This window comes from Tetrahymena thermophila (assembly GCF_000189635.1).
Source record: "Tetrahymena thermophila SB210 genomic scaffold scf_8254371, whole genome shotgun sequence".
In the NCBI taxonomy this organism is placed as follows: Eukaryota; Ciliophora; class Oligohymenophorea; order Hymenostomatida; family Tetrahymenidae; genus Tetrahymena; species Tetrahymena thermophila.
In genome coordinates this window covers 139533-157546 of record NW_002476155.1, presented here as the reverse complement: position 1 = coordinate 157546, position 18014 = coordinate 139533, and the positions used below count along the sequence as shown (strand labels likewise).

The 18014-nt window shown below is 23.2% G+C and overlaps 3 protein-coding genes across 3 annotated transcripts; all 3 read left to right on the top strand. All coding sequences in view use genetic code 6, as the record gives it.

The window, feature by feature from the left end:
* Nucleotides 1-874: 874 nt before the first annotated feature.
* On the top strand, nucleotides 875-6234 carry TTHERM_00467290 (hypothetical protein; the record flags this gene model as incomplete). Its single annotated transcript, XM_001025025.3, has 2 exons — nucleotides 875-2842; nucleotides 2899-6234. 2 exons carry the CDS (start codon nucleotides 875-877, stop codon nucleotides 6232-6234), a joined length of 5304 nt encoding a protein of 1767 aa, XP_001025025.2.
* A 2726-nt stretch (nucleotides 6235-8960) lies between these two features.
* On the top strand, nucleotides 8961-13060 carry TTHERM_00467280 (hypothetical protein; the record flags this gene model as incomplete). The annotated part of the gene is made up of 6 exons (XM_001025024.3): nucleotides 8961-9195; nucleotides 9373-10091; nucleotides 10323-10389; nucleotides 10512-10807; nucleotides 11472-12414; nucleotides 12753-13060. 6 exons carry the CDS (start codon nucleotides 8961-8963, stop codon nucleotides 13058-13060), a joined length of 2568 nt encoding a protein of 855 aa, XP_001025024.3.
* Nucleotides 13061-14483: 1423 nt separating this feature from the next.
* Nucleotides 14484-17485, top strand: TTHERM_00467270 (hypothetical protein; the record flags this gene model as incomplete). Its single annotated transcript, XM_001025023.3, has 8 exons — nucleotides 14484-14737; nucleotides 14857-15319; nucleotides 15471-15622; nucleotides 15701-15814; nucleotides 15876-15921; nucleotides 15987-16166; nucleotides 16218-17223; nucleotides 17286-17485. The coding sequence occupies exons 1-8, from the start codon at nucleotides 14679-14681 to the stop codon at nucleotides 17483-17485; spliced, it is 2220 nt and encodes a 739-aa protein (XP_001025023.3). The 5' UTR covers nucleotides 14484-14678.
* Between the last annotated feature and the right edge of the window lie 529 nt (nucleotides 17486-18014).

Here is an 18014-nt window from a genome sequence, read left to right as displayed (position 1 = left end):
AGAAGCATTATAATAATGAAAATAAAATAGTACTGAAAAAATAGATTTTAATTTAAATTTAATATATAACAACAACAACTACTTCTTCACCCAAAAAAAAACACACACACACATTCACATATCACTTACATCAATACACACTTTACTTGATTTTTACATTTAATTATCTTTTTGAATGAAATGGTCAAATTTCAGTCAAAAAACCAACAAACCAAAGAACTAACTAACTATGTGATTGGACTCTCTCTCTATATTAATATATATGAAAAAAGCTTATATTTCAATAAATTAATTTTCTAATAAATAAATTAATAAATAAATAAATATGGTATAATCATAGTCAATCTTCTACTGTTTATCTTTTCATTTATGTTTTTCTATTAAAATTGTTAAAAATCCTTCTAAATTAAAAAAATTAAAATAATTTCTTGAGTTCTTCTTTGATAAAATATGATTTTATAATTGAAATTAAATGATATATTTTTTCTTTTTCCTTTAATTGCTAAGTTAAATCAGGATAAATATCTACTTTTTTAGTTTAACAATAGTAATAATAATTGTAATAAGATAGTTATTACTATTTTTTAATATGAAAAAAGGAGGGAAAATATATTCATTATAAATTAATAATTAAAAATCAAAAATAAATTAATAAAATTAAAATTTTTGGTATATCTTATATAAAATTCAAATTTTATAAATAATTAATTGAAAATAGCATCAAATAGCTTGTTAATTAGCTGTCTTCATAAAGATTAATAATTATAAAGCCAATAATTTAATTTCACAACTAGCTCATTAGGTAGATTCTTTTCAGGTCTATAAAAAAGGCATATAAATAATACATTTCTTACTCTAAAGCTTAAAAAAGTAAATGAAATTAAATAATTTTCTTCTTTAGATGCAAAAATAAACTCAGATTAATTAGTTGCAACAAAGCTCATAGCAAGAGACTTCTTAAAAAGTTAATTAGACTAACAAATCAGCTATTGAAGATAATTATAAAACCAATGAAACTTAATTATCAATAGATAATTCCAAAAAATTATAAAAAAATATGTCAATTTGCTAGCAATCGCCTGGAAACAACAAAACTAATTTACTTAATGCTCAAAATGATATAAATTCTATTTAATCTTACAGAGATCGCACATAATTATAGTAGTAGTCAGTCTTACTAGCAAATCAAAATAATAAACTCACTCCAACCAGAAATAACCACAATTTAAAAACTATCCCTTCACCTAAAAATTAGAATTTTTTAGGCGTCTGCACAAGTAAATAAAAATCTTCAAATTCTTAGAATACCCTATAGAATAATCTTTCACAATCTCCTCTCTAAGTAGCTTCTCCTCCCTAAAAACTTTTAGATGAAAGATAAAAAACAAGCTCTAAAAATATAAATTAAAAGTTAAAATAAAATGAATTTTCTCATTCACAAAGTTTATTAATGTATCATTAGCAAGATCAAGCTAAAAATTAAAAATGCGATCATTAAGTTTAATAAGTTGTTGACTCTTAAAATCAAAAAAATAACTCAAATTCATCAGAACCTTGCAAAAATGTCTAAGTAACTAAACTACAAAATATCCCTTCAACTACTGTTTTGAAGGAATTTATTGAAGGTATAAATAAACAAAAGAATATCAATAATAGTAACTCTAGTCAGCTAAAAACATTGTAAACTTAATAAGTAATAAACACATCTAAAAGCAGTAATTAATGCCAAACTGCAAACTCTTAAAATAAGTCAAAATCACCATAAGGATTAAAAAAATAAAATCCTCTCTAATATGGTATTTTATCATCTATAAATAAAAAATCTTTGGGAAGTGCAAAGCTAAACACAACTGGTAATGTAAACTAATAAAAATACCAAATATTTATTGACACAAATGAATAAAACAGCAACAGTATACTAAATGCACATCAATAAAATACGAATGATTAATCTAACCAGATATCTGCATAAGGTCTTCTTAGCTAAAAAAACGCAAAGAAAAATCTTAATAGTATAATATCTCCATCAAATATTTCAAATGCTTATAAGATCTAAGTGAAAACAAAGAGCTAAGATTCTAGTTAAACTGCATAAAATTAAAAATTAATTTAGTAAATGAGATAATCTAAAGTTAATACATCATAAAATCTTTATGAAAGTCAGAGATAATAAAAATTTTAATGCTAATCTATGTTTATTAATAACAACAGCTAAACGCAGGATGTAGAAAATAAAAATTAAATAAACTTGTCTTAACCTGATTTAGATACTTTAGACTCTGATGCGATTGCTCATTACACTGATTTGATTACTCTACAAACACAGGAGTTAAAAGAAGAGTAATTTACTCCCAATTAACAAAAGAGCTTAAAAAAACTTGGTAATGTCTTAAATACCAATTTAAATAACAACCTTAAGCATTCTTTGATAATAAATGAATAAAAAAATATGAAAAAATCTTTTGAAGATAAGAAGAAATCACAAAGTTAAGAATTTAAATCTAGCAGATAATATAACAACAAATCTGAATCTAGTGAATAAATTTAAAAATCTTAAGAAAGTTTAAGGATTTAGTTGGGGTCAATCAAACCAGAGTAGTAAGAAACAAATTTAGAATGCAACGAAGAATTTGAATTCAACAATTACATAGAAAATAAAGCAAAAGCAAATTCATAACCAAAAAAAAGAGAGAACTAACTTCTACTTTAGTCTTTCACAGAGAGTTTATAGTCATCTTAAGACACAAGAAGAAATAACTTGGATAATAATTTTAATCTAAATCAATTAGATAATTAAATTATTTGTAGAAATGATAATTGCTTCAATCACCAATCTAAAAAGGTAATTTATTTGTTATTTAATAATTTTAAGTATTTTATTTTCTCATTTACTTAAAGGGAAAATACCACATAGAGTTAGAGAGTTTGAGTACAAATAACTAAAACTTAAAATCTTACTGCTCAAAATGTGCAATAGAATTAGTTAGCTAAGGAATAAAGGTCATAGAAAATGAATCTGTAACAAAAAAAAATGTGATTGATTCCTTTTTAATCAATTTAAGAAGTGGTGTAAATGATTTGTTAAATAATACTTTAAAGCTTGTTGACGAAAAAGATAACACTCTGCATCAACACTATTAAAAATAATTAAATAAATTAAATAATTTTTATGATGAATGTATAAATCTTTGCAATCAACTCAGGTCAGAAGATATTCAGAAATTAGTTGATTCATAAAATTAAATATAAGAAATATACAATGAGAGAAGGAATATCATTCGCTCTCATATTATCGATGTAGAGAATATGAACAAAGATATATCTTCAAATATAGATCAAATCATCCATAATATAAAGCTTGGTCCTTTCAAAGAAATCATTAATTAATATTAAGATAAATGTAATGAATTCATAAACTATTGCGAATAAACTAATCAAATACAAATTAACTTCTTAAAATACAACATTGATAATAGCTAATAAAATATTCAATCATTATAAAATCTATTTCAGACATTTAGAAAAACTTACTTTTATGAACAGTCAAATTTTATTGAAAATTTATAATCATTCTAAAGTGAAACAATATAAAAAAATGATCAATTTATCACAGACAGTGCTTCAAAGTCTATCAAAAAGTAGGATTCTTCTAAATTAAAGAATCAGCTCTACGTTTCTTTTGACAATAGAGATCTTTTCTTCCAGGCTGCAAAAATAGCAAGTGCTAAGAAATCAAATTAAAATGACGATGAATTATAAATAAACTAACAAAATCAAGAATCTAATATTTTTTATGACTAATCTAAAACTGGTTTTTAAAATTCCAACAATTAACAGTTCGAAAATAATGAAAATAATTCTTCTTATTAAAACTAACTTAACTAACTTTGGCAATAAAACTAAAATTAATTCAATGAAAACTAATTTAAAAGCTAACAAAATATCCAAAATTAAAATAATTTTAATATTAATTAAGAAAACAATTTTGATTTTGATTAAACTCCTAACCCCACTTTTGGAAATAGAGAATAATAGCATCCTGCTTAGTTATATGATGGTAGAACAATATTATAAAATGAATAGCTATAGTAAACCAGAAATTAATTCATGAATCAAAAATTGATGAATAAAAATAACTTTTAATCTTTATCTGAAGCGAGACTCAATTAAATTTAAGTAGATTTTTTAAATAAACATATCGAGCAAAATTTACAGTCAAATTCCAACTAATTAAATACATCTGATAAGTACTCAGGAAAAAATTAAGCAAATATACAAGAAATATTTAGTAATCAACAAAGCAATAAAAACATTGGTCATAAAGTATCTTAAAGTAGTGGAAATATTCTTAATTTAGTGAGATACTAAAACTAGTAAGAATAATAAATTCCTAATCATTAAACAACTGATAAAAAGTATAAACAGTAGCCTTTATAACAAATAGACGAAGATAGCTAACATATATAATTCAATAGTGCCTAGAAAAACCCTAAATATAATGCTAACAGCAACGTTACTTCTGGAAGCACTTATATTTCTACTTCAAAAAAGTAAAATGATTAAATTTAAGAAAATAATAAAATAGAACCTTAATATTACCTCTCTAATCGAGATACTGTCAATATAAATTCTTTCATAGATAATTACAATTTAGTAACAGAAGAGTTCAGATCAGCAAATAATAACTCTTCATATTCTTAGCATCCATCAGCATCTAACTTTTTTACAGGTCAATCTACTTGCACAAATGGCTAAGACAACTCATAGCATCTTAATAAATTATAGACTTAATAGAATACTCAATGTTATATGAATTCTTCAAACACCTTTTAAAATTCCAAACAAGAAATTCCTTTACAAAATTCTTCTAATTCTAAACATGATAAGCAGTTTTATGACTAATAAAGACCTGTTAAAAATCTAAGTAACTTTAAGCCATTAACTTTGCTACCTAGCTTTGTTAATGAAGATTATGATTCAAATAGATATTAAGATTCTAATAGGGCAGAGATATCCTCAAATGACAGAAATAAAGACTCTTTTAGAAGTTATTCAAATAATAAATAAGGTGATAATTCTAATAACCAAAGGTCAATTAAGTATATTGACTAATTAGATAACAATTAAGAAAATTTTATAAGAGTTGAACCCTATTAAGCAGAGAACTAAGATTATAAAAAATCTCCTATCAGCTCCACAAAGAAGACACAGTATCAACAAAATTCGCAAGGTAGCTCTAAGAGACCTCCAGCACCTTCTCCTTCTTATAAAATGAACAAATAAGCATCTCCATCTATTGTTGCCTCATTTGATTAACTGCAATAGAGTAAATCAAAAGATAATGAATAAAATTTTGAAAGTAAATACCATAAAAATTCTTCAGAGTTTTCTACAGGAAAAAAGAAAAAGTACTATGACCTGCATTTAAATCTGTCAGCCATGAATAAAAACCAAAGTTTTGTTGAAAATGAATGTGTTGGATTTGAAAATGACTTTGGCAATGAAATTGAAAATGAAATTTAACAAATTAATTATGAAAATAGTTTTAGTGAAAACTTCAAACATAAAAATTCTTCCTAAAAATAAAAAGAATAAAATCAATTCTAAAACTAACTAAATCAATTAGATTAAAATGATTTGGTTAATTTAATGAATAAAGTTTAGAACCAATAATTATAGCTCAACAATTAAATGACCCAACAACAGAAATAATAAAATTAGCAATTTGAATAGAATTAGAATGATATTCAAAATTATAATTATTTAAACAAATAAATGCTTGATAAAAATGAATTGAATAACAGTTAACAAGCTAATTATTCTCTTTAAATGTCTGAAACTATCGAGAAAAATGATGTTGAGCAAAGTTATAATTGCATGCTCTCAATGCAATACTAAGAATCAGACCATGATAGCTAATCACAAAGTATTGTAGGTATTGCTTCTAAGTATTCTTAAGATAATAGATAATAGAAAGAATCTTAAAATATGGAAAAATTAGCCAAAAATAATAATTAATAAGGATTAATTGGAGATTCTTTTGATAGAAATATATCAGTAACTTAAATTTAACTAAATGAAAGCTAACAACAAAAGTATTTTTCTTCTCCTTTCTAAAAATAAGAACAAAATTTTGCAGATTCAATTAATTCATAAAATTAAAACTTAACAACTAAAAACTAGTTTTTCTATTCCCCATAATTTAAAGAAGATACTCCAAACTTATCAGATTGATTAAATATTTTTAAGGATTTAAAATAATTAACTATCTCATCAGCTTAAAAATAATTTATTTATTTTTATTGAATTTAATATTTATTATATTTATTTATGTATGATTTTTTATCTTTTTATATTTTATTTTTATGTAAATATTTTTATATAATTAGTTTTAAACATTTAAAAGGTATTAAACTATTCAAAAGTTAACTTTTTACTTTTAAATTAATTTATTTCTGCTTAAGAGTAAAAAATTTCATATCAAAGATAATTAAAATATCAAAACTCTTCGAGTAAGAAAACAAATATTAAATTATTAAGATAATAAATTAAAATAAATTTTGAAGAATAGCCATAAAAAAATCTATTGATGTTAATGGGTTAAAAAATCTTAAAAAAATAAAAATGAATGTACTAATTAATAACAAAAAATAAAAATGAACATAAATTATAAAAATTACAGTCAATTTTTATCTAAACATTATCTACCTTGACTTGCCTTAAATTAATTGAATCCAATTCGAAAGATGAAAAAAAAAAAAATTTTAATTGTAAATCAAGTAACTTTCAAAATATGTGGGGCAGTAGTTATTTATCTAAGCTTTACTATTAAAAACCTGTGATATTAAATATTTATTATTGTAAAAAAATTCATTATTGATAATCTAATTTAGTAAATTTAAAAATAAAAAAAGATTCTTTTTCAATCAAAAACTAAAAAAAAAGTAAAACAAGAAAAAAATCTAAAATCTTTAACTTAGCCCTTCTACCTCTTGCTGTAATTTTCTTATAAACTCATTTTCTTCCTTTAGTCTCGTTACTCTTATTAATTCATTTAAAGTTCCTAACTTTAAATTTAAAAAGGATTTTTTCCATTTCTTCTTGTCCTATTGGTTCATTTATCTTGTAAGGTATATATAATTTGAGCTTTTTTTTGAATAATAAATCCAGTTGAAAAATTTTTAGAGGATGATCATTATAATGTAATAAATGTTTATTTTTATTTAATCGTTAAATTATTGTGGAGGTTTCATATTGCTTACAAGATTTGATATTTAGTATCTCCTAAGTTGATTTAATACAAAGGCCTAAGGTATTAAAATGTTCCTAAGACTATTAAAATTTCTTTAATTTTCCTTTGCTATAATTTGAAACTGATTAAATTTACCAAACTATGGTAAATTTTGATTTTTGGTTTTTCTTTTTGATAAAGAATCAATCAGAAAATTTTCTGCTCAAAGATTAATTAAAATAGGCAAGGAAATAGAAACACTTATATAAATATCATCCATATAGATCATATACATTTCTTCCATATAAAAAGAAATGGTTGCCTACTCAGTATATATAATAATTAAACTCTATAAAATATTTATATTACTAAGCTAAAAGCAAAATATCTTTCATTTAATTATGAAAATTAATACTTTCTAACATGTTACTTTCATCTAAAAACACTAATATCTCTTCAATAAATTCCTTCAAGTTGCTGTTATTGTTGAATACATTAATAATGAACATTTTGACTCATTTTATAATGATGATTATGGCAATCGATTTCTCGCCTGGTTTAATGAAAAGATTCCTTTCAATCTTACAAGACACTCCAATTGACCCTGGCCAAATTAATAAGGTACTGTCAGAGATGCAGCAAAGAGTTTATGAATCTAGATTCTCAGTCATCAGGAAGATTATCATGGCTATTTGCCTAGCTTATATATCAATCTAATTAAATGAAGGTAAAGTATCTTCTAGATAATAAATATCCTAAAAACATTTTCTTAAATTTAGAAGAGCTATAAATTCTTTAAAGATAACTAAAGAATAATATTTTACTAACTTAAACATATTTAAATCATATAATAATAAAAATAAGAATATGAATAAGAATAATATTAAAATATTTTATGAATTTTGGGTAAACTGTTAAAATCTGTATCAAGTAAATAGATACAATAAAATTTATAATTTAGCTTTACTTTAAAAAAAATCCAAAGATTTTTTGATAAAAATAAGTAAGGAAGAATTTCAACTTATCTTTTTAAATTTTATTTATTTAGTATTTTTTTTTACTGATAAATATTTTTAATTTATTTATTAAATTTTTTAAATTAAAAATTTGTTTTTATATTTGAATACTTTCTTTAAAAGATATTTCAAAAAGTAAAATTACTTATTAAAATTTAATATATTTTTTAAATTTTAAATATTTACTGCTTGTTTAGCTTCATTTTTAATAAAAAATTTAACTATTTAAAATTAATTTATCTTTTTCAGTAATGTTAAAAGTAAAAGTTTACTAAAAAATGAATTAAAAATGTAAAATATGTTAACTATGATTGCTTGTATAAATTAAATTAATACATAATTTTATTTTGGGTTAATTGCATTAGCATATTTTTGAATAGATTAATAATAGAAAAATTTATTTCAATTTATTTTTATGGAAAGATAAAATTTTTCTAATTTTTTTTTTGAAAGGTGATATGTTTACTTACTTAATAAACGGGAATAAAAGGCTTTTATTTAAGATGAAGGTTCAATAAAGTCACAAGATAACTTGTTTGTAAATATTATGTCTGATATTTATTATAATTTTTTGATTAAGAAATAGCCAATGTTTTGAGATAAAAGATCAATATCAATATTTAAAATATATTTGGAAATGATAGATAGGGCGGAGAAGAGTTAATTAATGATAAGATTATTTGATAGAGAAATCAAAGTTTGTTTTGATTAGAATGAAGAAAAAAAAATAGTCTTGGGGAGGATTAGAAAGAAAAATATATAGAATTAGATTAAATCAACAAAATACATAACAAATTTCTTAATAGAAAAATAGAGAAAATATTAACTCCAAAGGGATGATAAGTACTTCGAGCGAGTATACAAAAAGAATAGCATTGGATAGTAATAATCTATTCAAGTTTAAGGCACCAAGATAAGCACAGCATGAAGAAGGCGATGGAATGAATGGTAGAATATGATAGATTTATTTAGTCATATTTTGAACTGACTCAATTTACCAAGTTTTATATAATCATCGTGTGTGTGATTATTATTCATTGATATCAATCCTGATATTTTTATGTGACATTCTGTGAGATATCTCTAATTGGTCATTTATCTTATTTTTTTTAAATATTACAAAAGCAGAAATATTAAGTTCTCCTTCAGGTGGTGACGAGAGCTAAGAAGAAAACCTCATCATAGATCAAAACTTAAAAAATCTCAAGCAGACAGCAGATAAAAAATGTAAGAATCTGAATCAGACATAGGAATACATTAGCAATAATTTGAAAAAGGGCAAAAAATCAATAACTAGCTCATCACAATCAGCACTAATTAGTAAAGCAAGCGATTAGCATAGTAACGCGAATCAAATAAATGTAGAAGAGCATTTATTTCAAGAAGAAATCGAAGAAGATGATATAAAAGCAAATGCTCGCCAAAACGATATCTATAGAATGAATAACCAGCATCACTAAAACCGTTTAAACTAAATTAATCAGCTCAGAGCTAAAGAAATGAATAAAAGAATCAGCATTTAAAGTGAATCAACTCCTGCTATTGGAGGTGATGCTTAAGATTAGGAGTTGGATGAGTTTGATAATGAAATGATGGAGGATATTGATATGCAAGATCAACGAGAATTGCAAGATGTAGAAGATGAAGAGCTTTAAGAGGAAGATGATGATAATGATTAAGAAGAGTAAGAAGAGGATGATGAAGAAGAAGATGATGATATTGAAAAGGAAAATTAGGAAGAGGAGGATGAAGCTCTCTCGGATGAGGCAATTGATGAATTTTCTGATTAAGAAGATTAGTCTCATGACGAATCGATTTCTAAAAAAAAAGGATAAAATACCAGTGTAATTTATTTCTTGGTTTTCATTTGCATGCGTGTTCTCTATGTGCTTTTGCAATGCAATTCACTATAATATTAATTTATTGATATATAAGCTATATAACTTCAAAAAAATCTTATTATATTTTGCTTAATATACAAAATCTCTTTCATTCAGACAAATCTTTTTATATGCTAATAACTTAACAACCAATCAGATTTTTTCTATATCCATTTTTATTTTTATGCAAAATAGACCAACAATGCCAAATCAACCCCAGCGAAAGCCTCTAAGAGTTCTCGCAAGCATAGCAAAAAGCCAGGTAAGAATAATAGAAAATAGCTATTAAAAAATACAAAAAATAATTCCACTTTTTCTTTGTTTATTTAAAAATTGTCCTTATTTTATAAAATACAATCAAAAATAAAAAAATTTAATAAATAGGCAGAAAAGGCCATCAAGGAAGAGGCAAGCATAGTGAATCAAGAAATTAAAATTTAACTCAAGCAGGATTAGCTCACTGCGGTAAAAGATGTTACAATTAATTTTGCAAATTTCCTTTCAAAGGAGACCTAAAAAGAGTAAAAATAAAATTCACAAGTGAATATGTTCATCTTTGCTAAAAATGTACAGAAAGATTCAAACTTAAGTGTTTTTGCCTTTATTGCGGCCAAGTCTACTATGACTCAAATGAAGGAGATGGGAAAGTATGGATTCAATGTGAGGATTGCTAATATTGGGTAAATAAATGCATTTTTCATATTTAAATGAGCTAGAGAGCTTGCAAGTTTGGTTATTATCAATCAACTTTATACTAAATAATAACTTTTAAGTTTTCCTTCCTTTCTTTGAATAATCAAGGCAAGAATTTTAAAACCCTTGAACAAAATCAAACAAACAAATGAATTTTAAATGAATTCAGTGTACTAATTTATTAATAAACAATAAACAAACTAACCAAATAAATAAATAAGTAAAAAATACTCTTGCTTGTAAATAAATAAATCCTTTTTCAAAAATTAAATAGAACATAAAAGATTAATCAAATTCTGTTTTTTTTTACAAAAAAATCAAAGAAATATCTCCCCACTTATTTATTTTTTTATTATTTTTTGATTTAGGCAAATTTGTTTGTTTATTTGATTAATTAACTAAGTAAATAATAACTTTTTTGCATAAATCAAAAATAATAAAAATATTCTTTATTTATATCCAGCTCATACTTGCAATTAGCAAATTTTTATATTTTTATCAACATATCAATTTCAAAAATTTAAATTTTAGAATGAAAGGAATTAATTAATTAATTCGTTTTAATTTGCACTTCATTTATTTGAGAGTTTATTTTTTAATTAAAATTTCATGTTTTAATTTCATCAAATTAAATTTATATTTTTTATACAGTTGCATCAAGAATGTGAAAAAGAGAATGGTCTTCATGACATTGATAACTTGATAGAAGATGATTCTTATAAATTTTATTGCATGAGATGCAGAGACAAAAATAAACCATAGTAGGATAAACTATAATTAAATATTCTAAAGGCAAAGCAATAAATAGCAAAAACATTTCAAGCCTAGAATGGAGGACTTCTAGAATCTAACAATTTGAATAATTTATCTAATACTCCTAGCAGCCCTTCTTTGTAAAAATAAGGGAAAAGACAGTATAAAAAGTACTAACAAAAAGAAAAACCCTCAACAAATATCTAAAAAAGCAAAGGAAAAGTTTCTCTAGCCTCTCTTTAAAAGTAGCTCAACAAGCCAATTTTTGCTCCTAAACCAGATTAATCTGAAAATTAAAAAATTCAGAATTAAAATTCTATCAATATTAGTATTACTCACAGCTCCTTAAATGAGCAAAATGCAGGAGAACCAAAAAAATATAAAAAAATATGCACTGAAGATTCAAAACATAGTGTGCAAACCTAAATATAACTTAATAACAAAGCATCTCCTTAAGTATAAAATACTACCAACAATTAAAGCTCCACAAATTCATCTGATTTCTATAGTGCATCATTGTTTTTAAAAGCTAAAAAGTAGCTCTAGCAAACTTAATAGTCTACTTAACATTAAAATGCTTTATCTCCTTTTTCTTTGTACAAAACTGATTATAGTAACACTCTTTTTAATGAGGTTTCAATTGGACCTCTAGAAACACATAACAGCCACGATGCTAACAATATACAAAATAATAATCCATATTCACATCATTAGAGACAACGTAAAGAAGACTAAATGAATTATGTAGAATTACCCTATAAAAAATAAACAGCTAAAGAAAATACAACCAAGAGGTTCTACTACCATTATTCAGTTCTCTAAGAATTGCTTACTCCCCTTAGTAAATAGATATTTAAATTTACTTATATTTAATTTATTCTAAACCCTTTTACTCTTAAGATAAAAAATATGTTAAGAAATAATAGATTTTTTTTTAAAATGGCAAATTTGATTTCAACATTATTTATTTTTAACAAGCGTCAACACATTTTTTTTCTAAGTTACTTACAATATATAAAGTAAAATGAATCTACTTTTATTAGTGACATGGATTTACTAATTTAAGATGTTAATTTTAATAGTTCTAACTAAACTATAAAATTTTATTGATTAAAAATATTTTTATTTTAAAAGTTAAACTTGACTGAATTGTTAATATTTTTATTTTGTAAAACAAAGGTATATCTATGACACTTGCTTAGGAAGATATTAATGAAGATTTATAAATATTAAGAAGTTTGATTGTTGAAGGAAAGAAATTAACAAGTGAAGATAATTAATCTTCACAATTAAATTCTCATATTGAAGAATCTTAGGCTAATTTCTCATCAAGTTCTTAATATGATTCGATGCACATGAAATCTTCTCCTCAATAATTAAAGGGTATCACTGAATTTATAAATCTCACTCCAGTCAAAAGAAAGAATTTAAATAGTGATCATAATAAACTAGGAAATACAAATAGTCCCATAACTTAACATAACTGATTTAGTAAAAGATTGTTAAAAAGCCTAACTTGTAATTAGAGCCTAATTAATTTTATTTATTTGATTAGCTGATAGATTAATCACCTAATCACTCACTCACTTATTAATATCATTCTTCAAATATAATTTTTCTGTTTCTCAAAAAAAATTGAGGACATATAATAATAAAACCTAATTTAAAATAACATATACTTATTTATATTAAAAAATAATAATAATAATAATAATATCAATGCCATTCACACTATTAAACAGAATTAGTATTAGTGATAAATAAACATGATCTACATTAAAAAATAGTTTACTTGAAATAAAATTCTAATATATTATTTTAAATTAATAATTTAAAATATAAAAACTTACTAATCTATATTTCTTAATTAAGCCATAACCAATAGCTTATATTTATTGAATTCATTAATACATTCATTTAACAATAATGGACCATTCATTCTTTTGTCGATTAAGAATGAAATAGTAATTGTTTTATTATTCTTGACATTTTTAGTTTATTAAATAATTTTCATATCTACCTTGCTTACTGTTTGAAGTAGCTCAAAAAAAGAAATATTGGTTTTTTATTTTTCTCTTATTGAAAAGGCAATAAGTTGTTGTAATGCAGCAGATAAATGTAAAAACAATAAACAAACAAAAAAAGAAAGAAAGAATCTACATAATCATTATATAATTATATATAAATTATTATACTAATTAATTATTTTTTTTTCAACACTAACTTACCTTAAAATTGTATTTTTATTTAGTAAATGTGAAGTATTTATTTTGATTATTATTATTATGTTCATATAAAATTATTAAACAATTTATTTCATATTAAGTTAATTTTATTGCAATATTTTAATTTATGCAAAATATCTAGAACGCTATTTTTATTAAAAATATAAACAATAAGTAATAATCTTAGTTCGACTTAAATATTTCACATGAAAAGTTATTTAAATAAAATTATTTGCTACTCAAAACACTTTAATTTTATTTTAAATTTAACAATTTCATTTTCATAAATTAATATTTTTAAATAACTCTTAATTTTTTCAATAGCAAAATATTTGGTTAGTGACTAAGATATTCCAAATAATCTTATCTAAGCTTAAACATATAGCTGTAATATAAAATTATTCTAAATTGATTTGATTTGTATAGTAAAATATATTTTAGATAGATGATATATAAAATAAAATTATAAAAGTAGTAAATTTAACGAATAAAATTATAAAATGAACAAATTTAAATTTTTACAGTCTGCTTATTGGTTAAATTTAATAAGATTTAGTTAAGTAAGAAACTAGTATTAAGTAGGCTGTAATGCTAATATATTTATATGGAGATATTTAAAGCTATCAACTGAAGGTATTTAATTAAATAAAAATTTTGATAATTATTATTTATTAGTTATAAACGGTAAATTATTTCTTCCACAACCATTGAAAATATATATATATTTGCATATAAGAAAGAAGAAAAAATTAAAATTGCATTATTCTTCTTTCATTTAGTAATCAAGATAGATAGATACTATTAGTACAAACTAACTATAATCATATTTAGGATAAGATCAATAAGCTTTAAAAAAGTAGCATTGAAATTAAAAAGGATTATGAAACAAGAGTTTATATACGATTATTTAATTCCAACTACCATTTTGGAAAGGAAGAAGTAATTAATTTTAATCAATTTGCTTATTGGAATAGTATCATCCATCAACTTAATTTCTCAATCAATAGTCATTCAAGTTTTAACTCCAAACTAACAAATAAAACCTTTAAATAAAACAGAGATTATTTCAGACACCAAAAAAAGCTTGATGAGATTAAAGTTGGTAAGGCAAGAAAGAACATCAGCTTCTTTTAGTCAGAGGATGTAAAATAAAATTAGAAAATAAAGAAGAATAGCTTCTATTATAGACAGCAGGAGTAACAATTGAATCTATACAAAGAGAACACAAAAATGTTCTTTAAGTTGTTAAATATTAGCACAAATAGCAACTTTAGCACAATCCCTCCAGTAGTAGGAAATGGGGGATAGCTTTCAGCTCAAAATAAATCCTAATAAAAAATTAACACGAAAGACTTTTCATTAAATAGCGAAATATTAGTTGATTTACAAAACTTTGAAAAAAACAGTTAATTGCAATAAGTTGTAGAAGTTTAAACAAATAGCAGAGCTAACTCAACTGAGCATGCAAGTGTAACTGTACCAGGACCTCAAAGATAATCATTGACTACTCAGCACAAGAAAGTAAAAAAAATTTAAACTAAATATTTGATTTTTTTGTTGATTTGCATCGATTCAATAGGAGATAAATTAATTTACTCGTTTAAAAATGATAAAATTAATTTTTATTATTTTAATGTGATTTTATTCATTGAAAATATTTTTATTATTTTAGAGAAATTCAGCAAGCCCTACAAATGCAACTCATACTTCAAGCTCAGTGATATAATCAAATCAAGGCTAAATACAAATATCAACAAAGCAAACTGATTTTTTGGATAAAATTTATAAAGAGAATCTTTAATTGCACTAGAGGTTATTAGAAATGTAACCATCAATTCATTTTTTAAACTTTTATATTATTGTTAGTTAGACAACTGTATAAAAAAACAAAATATTTTAAAGGGATTCCGTTTTGAACAAAAAGAATTTTGATAAGTTCCACAACAAATAATAAGAATATAAAAGTAGATTATCTAAGTTTTAAGTAGATCAATCAACAAATAGAGTTAAAATGAAGTAAATTTTTTTTTTTTTTGCATTCTGGACATTTTTGTTACAAATTATTTGTTTACTTTAGATGTAGTACATACATCGATAGATTCGCCACCAACTCTTCTTTAAATGTAATTTGTTTTATTATTTATTTTGATGAATTTATTAATTTTGACGACATCATTTATTTAAATAGAAAAGCAGGGAGGATCTTTCAAAGAAAAAAGATGGGAGACAGTCTTCTTCTTCAAAATATGAATAAGACTCACAGCCGAAATTAGAAAAAGAGAAAGATGAGATTATTGAGCAAAAATAAAATAACAATTCTAGTTAAAATAAATTAACGACTTACCCTAAATCTTTTTTCACTGAAATAGTAAATATTTTAATAAATGAGTAGATTAAAATTTTTGTTTGAAATAATTAGGATTACAATGAATCTTCATCCAAATTAAATAGTTTAAAGGTAAAAGGCTAAATTAGATCTAAGACTAGAGATCAATCGCTGTCTAAAACAGCTAATAGATAATTATTTGATTCTCAAGTAAAAATAGAAAACAAAAAGAAACATCCAAGCTAAATAGAAATAGGGGTTCAGTCATATTTAAGAAATGCTCGTCCTAAAACTAATTACACAGTCAGTGGAAATGAAAGAAATATGCCATACTCTAATTAATATCAAAGAGCTCACACAAGTAGCAATTCAGATCAACATGACACACTAGGATATTCAAATAATAATAGATTTAGAGATAAAAGTATGCAAGATTTAAAAAACTAATATGGAGATAACTCTATTTTGTTTGCATCTAATAAGCCAACTGTTTAATAAACTCAAAGAATGGAAAATTAGTTTAAAAATTTTTTTAGCACAAGTGCAAGAAGTGTTTCACTGAAAAAGAACTAATTCCCGATGACATAAAATATTGGATTAAATAATAACCAATAAAAAAGCAAAAAGAATATTTAGATTAATTAACCTCAAGTCAATATCTAAGCTTACTAATAAATAAAATCAAATAATCCTACATCTACTCGTAATGCAAATAACAACTAATAATATTATTACAATGGTTTTAGAAAAAACCAGTACTCTCAAAATCATAGAAACAATAACTTTGTTAATTAAAATAATTCACTCAATAACAGTCATCTAAACCATAGTTCAACTAATAATAACTCGTTTAATACTGATTATAAATAAAATTAGTATCAAAAAAACAATTTTATAGTGTAAAACAAAAGTAATTTGTCTAAAAGTACTATCCAAGAAAAAGACAAGTCACCTCAAAAATTATATCCATATACTCCTGTTTAAGGAATAGAAGAAAGCAGGATTATGGACGAATATAAAAAGTAATCTAAAGAAATATATAAATAGTACAAAGTCAGTTTTGAATAAATTTCACCTTACTCTATACAAAATTAATAATGTAAATAGATAAATATCTTTTAATTATGAAATAAAATAATTTACTTAATATTTTTTTTATAGTAAGACGCAGGATACAAACAGTACATCACGCTGATAGAAAAAATGATTAAGCAACTTAAAAAATATATCCTAAAATATAAAGAGAAAAATTAGTTCCACTTACTTAGGTCAAAGAAGAAGATCATCTACAGCAAACTCTAGAAGCAGTAAAATTAAAATAAGACAGTACTTTAACAATTCCTGAAAAAATTAGTCTGTGAAAAAGATATTTACGATGCATTAATTTTTATGATGAAAAACATTTCAAATTGTAAATAAAGAGCTTAAAATATTTAAAAAAATAAAAAAATCAAGTTAAATTCATATTAACTTTAAATCAATATTTTAATTTAACATTCAAAAATAAAAAAAAATATTTTATTTAATTATGCACTTTCTATACTCTTATATATTATAGTTTGTTCATGCATTCATTTTAATTATAATTTTCATAACAAAAAGTTAATTAAATAATAGACTTACTTACTTACTTTTACTAATTTTTATCAAAATTAAAAGTTATTATTATCATATTTTAATATGCTTATGTGATTTTTTTAAAGGAAGTTCTTTTTAATTGATTAAAAATACCCATTTCAAAAATTTCTAAAATTTTGATCTAAAAATGCTCCGATTGTAAATTCTCTACTAATTCTACCACCCATAAGATAATTTTAAATGATTTGAATTATTATTCTCATTTTTTATTTAAAATAAACTTTATCAAAAAAATTATTAATAGCTTTCTTT